The following is a 12085-nucleotide window of genomic DNA, read 5'->3' on the forward strand; positions in this document are numbered from 1 at the left end:
TATATACCATAGGGCGGCACGGTGGCACAGTGGGTAGTGCTGCTGCCTCACAGTTGGGAGACCTGGGGACCTGGGTTCACTTCCCAGGTCCTCCCTGCGTGGAGTTTGCATGTTCTCCCCGTGTCTGCGTGGGTTTCTTCCGGGCGCTCTGGTTTCCTTCCACTGTCCAAAGACATACAGGTTAGGTGGATTGGCGATTCTAAATTGGCCCTAGTGTGTGCTTTGTGTGTGTGTCCTGTGGTGGGTTGGCACCCTGCCCTGGATTGGTTCCTGCCTTGTGCCCTGTGTTGGCTGGGATTGGCTCCAGCAGACCCCTGTGACCCTATGTTTGGATTCAGCGGGTTGGAAAATGGATGGATGGATATATATATATATAATTACACCAAGAGTGTTGCTGAACACCTCCCTATAAATTGTAGCACATTTAACTCAGCATTTTTTCTGTTGCTTCAGTGGGACAGTTTGCCATTAATGCTGGACCATCTGTTTGCTCCCCCCTTCATTCAGAAGCAGCTGTACTGGCCTCATGTCCTGGAAATTACAAGTGTTTGATAAATGCTTGCTCAGCACTGGTCTACATTTCTCAACAATTCAACAGTGGTAATGAACAGCCACAAGCTTCTGGTAATGGAGCAAGGGGGAGTTTGGCTTCACCCGGACATCTTTAAACATGCATGCCTCAGCTTGAGAGAAACAGGAACTGAAATCCCCGCTTTGACAGAACGGCTGTCTGAGTTCCTTTTTCTCCATATTGGTTCAGTGACATTCTGGAGAACACAGCTCAGTGTGCTTCACTTGTGGGCGCAGGGAACTCGTTGGGTTTCATCTCGGCCTTAGTGATATTTTGAACTGGGAGTGCAGTGTTCAGTCAGGTAAGAAGTGATGTTCTTGGCTATCCAACTTATATCTGCGGCAGTGGTTTGGTCGCAAAGTTATGACAGACCAACTGGTCAGGGATCAGGTCAAAACACAATGTGTCCATTAACAAATTCATCATGTTGGGACCAGCAGTAAAACTGCTTAGGTTACATAAGCTGCTATCTACCTGCTTCACCTTCTATCTTTGCATGCATTAATGTATCTATTACTATATGTATTTTCAATGTTATCAGCATTTTAATTTAAAATACACAGACATTGTGTGTCTCAATAGTCAATGGTGCTTCCTCACAGCTCTAGGGATGCGAATTTGAATCCTTGTTCAGTAATTACATTTGGGAAACTGTCATGTTTTGTCTGTGCCTGTGTGTGTACTTTCTCTAAGTATTCCTTTTTCAATTTTATTACTAATGTTGAGGAAATTAGATTGATTGGTGATTCTAAGTTAGCCCAGTAAAAATGAACGTGGGTATAATCATGAGTATGCCCTATGATGAACTGCTATTCCATGGAAAGTAAGACAACCTTACTTGCACACTTATATGTAGCACTGGTGCACACCACCTCCCTATTAACAAAGAGTATAAATACAGTTGCAGGCAAAAGTTTGGACACTTATATACTTTGTTGACATTTGAGGCAAAAATAAGTGAATACAACTTTGATAGCAAAAAAACTAAACAATGACATTTTTATGAAAATTGTAATGTACAACTACAGTTTTATGAAATAAAAAAAGTAAAATAAATAAAAAGGTGAGTGTAACTTTTGCAAAAGTGTGGGCACCCTACTAAGTCGGTACTAAGTAACACCCCCTTTGGCAAAAATCACAGGTGGCAAACATTTTTGTAGCCAGCTCAAAACCTTTGAATTGTTGTTTTGGAATTTTTTCCTCTTCTTTCTCGCGGATCTCTTCCATCTTTGAGATATTCTTCCTCTGCCTCTAGTGTACAGCATTTTTAAGATCTGTCCAGGGCTGGCAGTCTTTGTTGTTTACCGGCAGTGTTTCATAAGTTACCAACACACATTACAGATATATTTGTACTCCAACTGCCATCTCAGATCAAATTAATGTTTTTTGTACTTAAATGGAAAGTACTGGTATTTATGTGTTTCCACTTCAGGCACTGGACCCACAAATAGATTTTCAATACTGTTCAAGTCTGAGGACTGCGTGGGCCATTTCATAACCTTCCCCTTGTGTCTCTTAAGGTACTTCATAGTAGATGTTGTAGTGTGTTTTCATTGTTGCCCTGTTGTAGAAGTTCTTTTTGAACTTCAGTTTCCTGGCTTACTTTCTGACATTCTGTTGATTTTGATATTTAGTTAAAACCATTCTTCCTTGTACTCACACAATGTACCACTCACTACCACACAACCCCAAAGCATAATAGATTCACCAATGTATTTAACAGTTGGCAAGGTGTTCTTTTCTTCAAGTGCTGCTACTTTTTCCCCCAAACAAATCCTATTTGGTTCCAGTGAAACAGTTTGATTTTAACTTTATCTGTCCACATCGCTTGGTTCCACATATCTCTGGTTTATGCGGATGTTGTTTTTCATGATGAGATCACAAGAGGTTTCCTTTTGATGGCTCTTCCATGAAGGCCATATCTATGTAAGTAACACTTCTGGGTAGGGCAATGCACCACCACTCTTTTCTCAAGTAAACCTCCCTGCAGGTCCCTTGGAGTCATATGGGGATTTTGTGTTTGTCTTCCTGCACAGTACATGAACTGTTCTATCTGTCAGCTGTCTTGGTTTTCCAGATCTTGCCTTGACCTCCACAGTCACTCTTAACTGCCATTTCTTAATGATATTTTGAACTTTGGAAATTGCTTGGTGGAAGTGCTTTGATATTTTTTTATAGTCTTTCCCTCCTTTGTAGGTGTCAGTTGCTTTCGCTTTCAGATCCTCAGTTGGCTGGTTAGAAGAACACATGATAGCTGAATGTTGCACAGTGTTTGATGAATCAAGGAATATATTAGACTCTGTAAGTGACTTCGGATGAATATTCATAATGACAGTTCTTGACCAGAACAGCAACCTAATGAGCTAAGCCAGACAAAACTAATGAGTCCGATTACCTTAACACTAAAAGGGTGCCCAAGTTTTGCATATGCCACTTTACACTTTAATTTTTATGTTATTTTCAGTTAACTAAATAAGTTGTAAATATACATTAACATTTTCAAAAGCCAAATGTATGTTTAATGTTTTTAACTTTTATTGAAAATTTGTGTGTGCATGCTTGTGTGTGTGTGTGTTTGTGTGTATATATATATATATATAGCTTGTATATACAGTATATATATCTATTATAATAAAAAAATCTTGGGTTGAGACGTGATCTTCTCGGAAGACACTTTGATGTCCCGCGAGAGACTCTAATGTCCTGCGAGACAAGGCAGTGAGACAAAAGGACAGCTGTTGTACAGACTTTTAAATGATTGATGCGCAGCATGACAAACAGAGCACACACCTTGGCAGCAGCAAGCCAGCAACTGATCCGTCCGCATCTCCTTAGTGTGCGTTCAGCCCCCACCCCTTCACAACGCGCGTGGCAGAGATGCGAATATATTAGAGGGCTCTGCCCCTGCTCACTTTGCTTGTCAAACCTCGGGCAGGTGCTACACGCTAACCACTTCGCGGATCTGCTGCTCGAGGATGGGAAAGTGGATGTACAATTTAAACAGATTGTTATTTTCATGGAAATTGTTACATATGCATAATAGAACTAACTATTTTACATTACAGTGAGTAATTAACCATAGTAAAAAATAGTAAAACGTAATAAAACTATGATTTTCATAGTATATTTCATGTTGCGTTAGAGGTATTCGTTGTGTTATATACTTTTTAAACTTACACTTTTACTGTAAAACCTCAATAAAAACAATTTTTTGAATGAACTTTTCGTCAAAATCGCATCGAATTTTGATTCTGTGTTTGGACTTGCATCGTGACAATGCAACGTATAACTGCCCATGAGTGAATATCATTTCTTTCTCTCTCATAAATAAACAGACTTTTTCGAATGTTTATCCCTGTTATTTGTTAATTGTCATAGCAAAAGCTATTTTAACGGGAAACTGTAAACGTTTTAATACGAATGGCATATCAAGATCTCCTTTGGTGTCTAATGTTATTCATGGAAGATGTACTACATTACCTTTCTTGCCGCCTGTTAAAATTTTACATGTCATTGCTTTTTAACTGATCGACAATTTTTGCATTAATTTGTTTGACTTCATCGTTTCTCGGTGCTAGGATCACCCGTGTACTCATTTCTTCTGTTGATAACCCCTCGGGATGAAATTCATCAATAAGATTTGGACATAATAAGTCTTTTTTTATTGGGAACTTAAAGTGAGGAAAATATAGAAATTTATAATTAGCTGAGAGCGCAGGAACTGTGTCTGTCAAAAGCATTCACACAAATGAGAGGTGAGTGGACCATGGTCGTGGTTGTAAATGGTTGAGGGGAGGGGCGAGACTTGACAAAATCTCTTGGCAAAAGTCTAGTCTCAAGATTTTCTTTTATAATATATACTGTACATATGACTATACTTTGCCTTTGGATTTCTAACCATTGATTAGCTCAAGAGGCCAACTGCTTTCTCCATAGACAGCCAATCTCTCCAGATGTTTCAAACTTTCCTTTCGCTCGAGAGCCTCAGGTGTTGTTTTTTTTTTTTTGTTTAATGTTCACATGTACTGCTTTATTGTAGACACCTTTAAGCATCCCTTAACCAAAAGGACTCAGGTGTCCTCTTTTGTGCTGCTTTCTCTGATAAGTTCTGAATACTAGATGGTAAAGCATCTCTGATATTCTTTTTTCTAATGGCCTAATTGTTTGTCCTAGTCGAGTGTCACCAGCGGGGTGATTGACACTAGTGTTAGCATATGGCTTATGTATATGTATATCTTATTCACATTTTTTTTCTTTTACCAGAACATGGTCAATCAACTTTTCCTTTTCCTGCTTCTTCTGAATGTTTCCACCAGTCTTGTTGTTGGGTGTTCCATGGGCCCCAGCTATATACAAATATCCTCAAACAATTCCAGCTATCTGAACATGGATATGATTGAAGATATTAGGTGCCTGTATGTGGAAAATTGGACTATTTCATTCATTACAGGGTACAGTGACAGAGTGGCACAGCTCATAGACATAAGCCTGGCCCACAACCTTCTGACCACTCTGCCAGATCGATTTCTGGAGAATGCCACCAGTCTATTGGCACTCAACTTGAGCCACAACAACTTGAGAAAGCTGCCTTCTGATTTTCTTGCACAGTCTAACAATCTTGAAATCCTTCACCTAGAGGGAAATCAGCTGAGCACACTTCCCCTCACCATACTTCACGACACTTTGAAGACCCTGACCACGGATTGTAGCTGCCAATTTGAATCTCTGCTGTCCAAGATCCCTTCTAATGTTAGTTTTACTTGTGGCTTGGAGAAACAAAATATGGCAAACTTTTTAGCACAGACATGCTCTAGTCCTCTCATGACTGGACTTGTTGTTGGCCTGATTGTTTCTGCTCTAGTGATTGTTTTAATAGTTGCAGGGTTGGTGTATTTCTCCCGGAGTCGATCCTCTAATCTCACCTGCCAGGAAGTCAATAAGACAGAAAAAAGGCAAAGTACTTTAAAGAATTGCCAACCTGAAGATGAAAAGAAAAAGCTGCACTATGAAAATGTACAGCTGGGTGCCGCTCCAACCCATGAGCTGTCTCCACGCTATGAACCTCTCAGCTTTTGTAAGCTGCCACAGGTGACCAGGTGAGTGATGGGCGTCTTGTGGAATAATTAAATATTAAAATACAGATCCAGATTTGTTGTGAAAGTATGACTCACCTGATGTGTCATAGGCTGAGCATCTTATCTAATTATGGATGGACACCATATATTAAAGGTTTGGCTACAGCAGTGGGAAATGTGGTGGCCTGTGTGAGCAGTGCATTGTAATGGAGGGTCTTGCACATTATCTGGTCCAGCATGCAATGGCTGAAGGTCAAAAACAGCCAACAACAATGTCTTCTTTAGAAAAACCCATTCTAACAAAACACCTTCTTCCTCACAAACCTTACCTTTTCTTTCCTTCTCCTCAGGCCAAGTCAGCTCTTTCCACTTTTATCTTCCTAACTTTGAACCTGAGTTATGGAATCTTCTTTTAAAATCGCACATGAAGAGTGTAGTCAGGAAGCACTTCTAGGCAAAAGCCCCTGACAGAGAGTGTGACTGCATTCCAAGCAGCTGCAGACATCCCCAATAAGTGGACCTACAATACTGGGCAGCCCTGTGGGAGCAGATACTGGAGCAGCAAGAAAAAAAATGGTGTCATCCTCCAGTGTAGGGGAACACTTGTCCTTGTCCTTTCATTATGATGGTGTCCTGTCTGGACACATTGCCAAACACACTGTAAACCTAAATTTCAGCAAATATCATGGAGCAACGACAATACTCCCTTTAGGGAATGGGTTGGTATGTGCAAAAATGTTTCTTTGTAAAAGACAATTTTTAGTTATGTAACCCTGTAAGAACTTCTTAATAATAAGCAATATTCAGTGCATTAACAAAGTACTCAGAGCGCATCCCATTTTGTTATGTTGCAGCCTTATGTTAAAGTCATTTAAATTTAGCTTTCTCTCAACCCTGACTAGTCTCCCAGTCCTCAATCCCACAGCACTATGCTCCTCTAGCATTATTCACCAATGGAATGTTATTGTACAGGTGATGTGTGGTGTCTGGTTTCTTCCAGACATGACCCTTAACTGAAGCCAAACAGTTCAGTCTTGGATTTATTAGACCAAAGAATCTTGTGTCTCAAAGTCTGAGAGTGTTTTAGGTGCCTGTTTGCAAACTCCAAGCAGGTTTCCATGTGTCTTTTACTGAGACAAAACTTTTGTCTGGTAACCCTGCCATAAACCCCAGAACAATATATTACTGCAGTGATGGTTGTCCATCTGGAAGTTTCTCCCATCTCAAAACAAGTTCTCAGGAACTAAAGCAGAGAGTCCCTTGGGTTCTCGGTCACTCCCCTCCTCTTTACCAATTCTTTTGCTCAGTTTGGCCAGGTAGCCAACTCTAAGAAGAGTTGTGGTTGTTCCAAACTTCTTCCATCCAGGAATTATGGAGGCCACTGTGTTCTGGGAAGCCCTCAACAGAGCACAATGTTTTTGTGGCCTTTCAAAGATCTGTGCCCCTAAGCTCTTCAGGCAATTCTTTCAACCTTGTTTCTTCGGTTTTTGTGCTGTGTAACCTTGTAAACGGGTGTATGTCTTTTCTAATAATGCCCAATTAATTGAACTGGATTCCAAACAAAATGTATAAGCATCTCAATAGCGATTAACAGAATATGGTGCAAGTAAGTCAGATTTCAGGAGCCATGGCAAAGAGTCTTAATACTTGTGTCAATATGATGTTTAATTTTTTTTATTACTAGGGGACTCTGCCCCCTTTTTGCTTTGCTTGCCAACCCCCGGGCAGGTGCTACACGCTACCCATTTCGTGAATCTGCCCCTCACGTATGGGGAAGTGGATGTACAATTTAAACAGATTGTTATTTTCATGGGAATTGTTACATATGCATAATAGAACTAAATATTTTACATTATAGCAAGTAATTAACGATAGTAAAAAATAGTAAAACGTATTAACTTGAAAGAAAATTATGTTTCATGCTGCGTTAGAGGTATTCATTGCGTTATATGTTTTCATTCTGTTTGGCTTTGAAATTAACACGCAAATACTTTTTAAACTTACACTTTTACTATAAATCTTCAGTAAAAACATTTTTTTTAATTAACTTTTAGTAAATATCACATTGAATTTTGATTCTGTGTTTGGACTTACACCATGACAATGCAACATATAACTGCCCGTGAGTGAATATCATTTCCTTCTCTCTAATAAATAAACTGACTTTTTCGAATGTTTGTTCCTGTGATTTGTTAATTGTCATAGCAAAAGCTATTCTAACGGGAAACTGTAAACGTTTTAATACGAATGGCATATCAAGATCTCCTTTGGTGTATAATGTAATCCGCAGAAGATGTACTACATTACCTTTCTGTTGCCTGTTAAAATTTTGCATGTCAGAATTGTTCGACCAATTTTGAATGCAACTAATCTTGTCCTATTGCATAGCCCATCACTTAGACATAAATTACGCAATAACATTACGAGACATCCTTCTTTCAACAGTAATTCAGCCGGTGGGAGACTGGACGGTGTTAACGGTTGTAGATATTCTATGGGATATTGTAAGTTGATGTTTTCATCTTTGGCACACCCACCACCACCAGCAGCTGTTTCAGCATAGTCTATTGATACGCATTTAACCAATTTGCCGTGTAACTGATCAACAATTTTTGTTTTAATTCATTTGACTTCGTCGTTTCTTGGTGCTAGGATTGCCCGTGTACTCATTTCTTCTGTTGATAACCCTTTGGGATGAAATTCTTCAATAATATTTGAACATAATAAGTCTTCTTTTATTGGGAACTTAAAGTGAGGAAATCGTAAAAATGTATAACTGAGAGCGCAGGAACTGTGTCTGACAAAAACATTCACATGAATGAGAGGTGAGTGGACCGTGGGTGTGGTTGAAAAATGGTTTAGAGGATGGCGGGACTTGAAAAAATCTCTTTGCAATAGTCTTGTCTCGCAGGACTTCAAAAAATCTCTTGGCAATAGTCTCGTCTCAAGATTTTCTTTTATAATAGAGAGATTTATGACCTGTAGGGAGGATAACGGCACACCAAACACTATTCCTCAGGTAATAGTCTCAGGTTCAAACAAGACATCTTTATTGTACAAAGCACCTTATCAGAGACTCTTCTTCCACAATGCCACTGGTCACCATCCTTGTTCTTTTCTCATTCTTTTTCTCTCTTCTCATTCCAAAAGATTGGGTGTCACAAAAAGTTTTTAGTAATAAAATGTATTGTATTTGTCATTCTAACAGATGGCCAATCACAAACATTAACACTACTTTTATAAATCCCATACCAAATGGTATATAATGGAGACATATGCATTGCATGATGCACTGCAAACATTAATGCTGAGGTCCAAGCTGATTATTTAGATTTCACCATGTCTTAGATGGTTAGAAGAGCTAGTTATAAAGACGTTGTTATGCTGAGATAATCATGAATGAGTAATAATGAGATGAGAGAACAATAATAGTGTAGTATAATTTCAGAGATGGTAATTGAATGAGATTATCACAAGGAACGCAGTAATAGGACATGATGATCATAGCATGGGGCCTAATAATAAATTGAGCTTATCATATAGAATATAGCCATATAGGACAAAATAAAAGGATGTGATGATTACAGATGACATTAGTATGAGAAAAAAATGTAGACAGCTAAAGGATGGCTGGATGATTATTATTAAGGGAACCATTCAGGCAGGAAGGAAATCACTGGGTGGGATGATCTTGGGAAAAACATTAAGGGGTGGGAGAATGGTCACATATTATTGTTCAATGATGTTTGGAATTATAAACATAGTGCAATTTATTAAATAGTTCTGTATGAGGTTTTCACCAACTAAAGTGTTGTCCAAAACTGAAGTATTCACCAAATTATGAAGTCTCTTTGCGGTGTTCCGAAAAGGATTAATCCTCTGCAATTATTTAAATTATACACTACACATGAAAGCTCAGGGAAATGAAAACTTCCTACAAAGGTAAATACAATCCAGTGGCATCATCAGGCGGAGGCTTACAGGGTGTTAGCCCCTGATCTCTGGCTACTAGCCCTTGATGTTTTAGAACCCAGTCTTCCCTTCCTCCTATTCTGTGTACTGACTGGAGGGACAACTACACAAAAGCTTATTGGGACTTCTGCTCTTCAAGTGCATATAACACCATGGGGGTCTCACTTGCTCTTTGTCTACATGAAGACCCAAGGAGGGCACCCCATTCACTTTTCCACCTGACGTGCTTGTAGGACTAACAGCATTGGTAGTGACACCCCTTGATATAATCCAATAAAAATATTCAGACGCTACCAAGATCCATTTTCATTAAAAAATTTAAAAAACTATGCACACTAATATTGCATGAGAAGATGGCTGGCTGTCTTCCACTGTTAGAGTTAGTGATGACACCACAGTGTCTCCCAGCTAATTTCTTTTTTTGTTCCCTACTGGGTGCTTTATTACAAATGAAACTGTAACACAGCCATTAAGGTGACAAGACAGCAAAAAGATGTGCTTCTGTACCAGGAAGCAATTAGGCACATACTGAGAACTAAAAGGGACTCGACTTCTTGCTCCCATACATCTCCATGACATGATCCAGCACTGACGTTTCTGCCTCTCTCTGGTGTAGAGCACCTCAGGGTAAACCTCTAATTACAAAAGAACAGGAAGAGTGAATCCCAGGGACAGTACAGCCTTAGTTATAACAAAGGGTCAGCATACATTTTGCCCAGTTTTATGACAGTGTAGCATGTGAACATCTGTGTGTGTTGCTGTAAGTGTGTGTTTCTTCATGTATACCAGCTATGACATCCTTTTGCTTGTGTGTCTTTCTACAGCCTTCCTCACTCTGATGGAGAGGATGGATGCTACATGCAGTATGACCCATCAGATGAAGCAATCTACAACAACGATCCTTCTTTTTATCCACAGTACCACAACCCCTTGCAGGATGATGATGTTTATATCATGCCAGATGAAGAGGTGCACTGAGGACCTGGGTGTCCATCTGTCTGATTCTGTTTGAATAGATGGCTTCCTGTAAATTTCATACAGCAGACTATAGGTTGCAACATTAATATTGCCATATATTATATAAAACACATTCTAGGTCATACTACTTGTGCAAACTTTGAATATGGTTCTATTAGGCCTTCAGAACACCTTACACAACCAGACTTCTTTTGTTACTGTGGCTTAGCTGGCAGACTGTTCATGATGTAACTGGTGGACATTTTATATGAGGGACCTCACTCCTTTTAGATATATCATCCATACACTTATTAATTTTCTGAACTTGTTTAATACAACTATAGGATCACATGGAGATGGTTACAGGAACCAGACCTGGACAAAGTGCCAGACCTTCACAGGGTACATACAATAAGGCATCACAAACACCATTCACTCCTGGTCATTTAGAATCATCAGCCAGATTCAGCTGGAACCCAAAAATCATTTAATCAGATAATTTTGACTTCTGTGTTCAGAACTAATGCAGACTTCTTCTACCAACATTCTGTAGCTGGATAGAAGCTTTTTGTAAATTGCATTTACGTAATGTTTTGGGGTGACAGATACTCGTCATATTTTGATTTGTAACATGTGAAAAATGTTAAAAAATGGTCTCTTCCTTTGTGCCTTTGCTACATCCATTAGACTGTCTATCCATGAATTTTTGAACTCACTTAATCCAGTTTCAGAGTTGCAGGGATTTGGGGCCTATCCTGGTAACACTGGTTACACGAAAGCTGGAAAGTCTGGGCACTCTTGTAACAGACCCATATCTAGTTGCAGTTTAATACAATTATCATGTCTTTTATTATGGAAGGAAAGCCAGAGTATCTAGAAAATGGCCAAACTCCAAAAGTACATTGGATGGACTTAGGATCAAACTTAGTTTCCTGGAGCTGTGAAGAGTTAATTGTCGCCCTTTGTTACTGTTTTAGATTACCTGAGATGCGGAAATTCATTTTGAACAATAAGGGCAATTTTAACTAGTGTTTGACATCATATAAAAAGTGCATATATAGCACAATACAAAGTGCTGGGGGTTTTACAATTCAAGCTTGTGTAATCTTGTTCCATTTTCAGGCCTCTTCTGGTTATTTAGAGAACAAAATCACTCTCTGGTGGCCAGGTGGGTGCCATTCAGTTCTTCTTCTTTTGTGGTGGTTATGAATCTCAGTCAGGGGGACCACCAGGACAGTAAACCTCAAACTAGGCAGATATAGCTATCTGTCTGTGGTGAGGGAGACAACAGCATATGTAGACTGTCAAATGGACAACAAACAAGACACACTTCAGCTCGCACCTCTAGGTGCACCGCCTTGAGACATTCTACTGAAAACCCATCACTTCCCAAATATGTATCTAAACAGTTATAATGGTTTTCAAACTTGGAGCTTTTTCAGGTCTGATGCTCTAAGTCAGGCATGTCAAACTCACTACCATTGGTGGGCCGCTTCGACTGCCATACGTG

At 39.4% G+C, this 12085-nt stretch overlaps 1 protein-coding gene across 1 annotated transcript; it reads left to right on the forward strand.

The window, feature by feature from the left end:
* Positions 1-478: 478 nt before the first annotated feature.
* LOC114662600 (uncharacterized) lies at positions 479-11256 on the forward strand. Its single transcript, XM_028816166.2, has 3 exons — positions 479-872; positions 4835-5667; positions 10443-11256. Exons 2-3 carry the CDS (start codon positions 4838-4840, stop codon positions 10594-10596), a joined length of 984 nt encoding a protein of 327 aa, XP_028671999.1. The 5' UTR covers positions 479-872; positions 4835-4837; the 3' UTR covers positions 10597-11256.
* The last annotated feature ends 829 nt before the right edge of the window (positions 11257-12085 follow it).

Source organism: Erpetoichthys calabaricus, chromosome 12 (genome assembly GCF_900747795.2).
Source record: "Erpetoichthys calabaricus chromosome 12, fErpCal1.3, whole genome shotgun sequence".
In the NCBI taxonomy this organism is placed as follows: Eukaryota; Metazoa; Chordata; class Cladistia; order Polypteriformes; family Polypteridae; genus Erpetoichthys; species Erpetoichthys calabaricus.

Excerpts from the sequence above, each read along its gene's own strand:
- LOC114662600 (XM_028816166.2), top strand. The coding sequence starts at position 4,838 with ATGGTCAATCAACTTTTCCTTTTCCTGCTTCTTCTGAATGTTTCCACC. Across the intron at positions 5,668-10,442 it reads AAGCTGCCACAGGTGACCAG|CCTTCCTCACTCTGATGGAG; the intron begins GTGAGTGATGGG and ends GTCTTTCTACAG.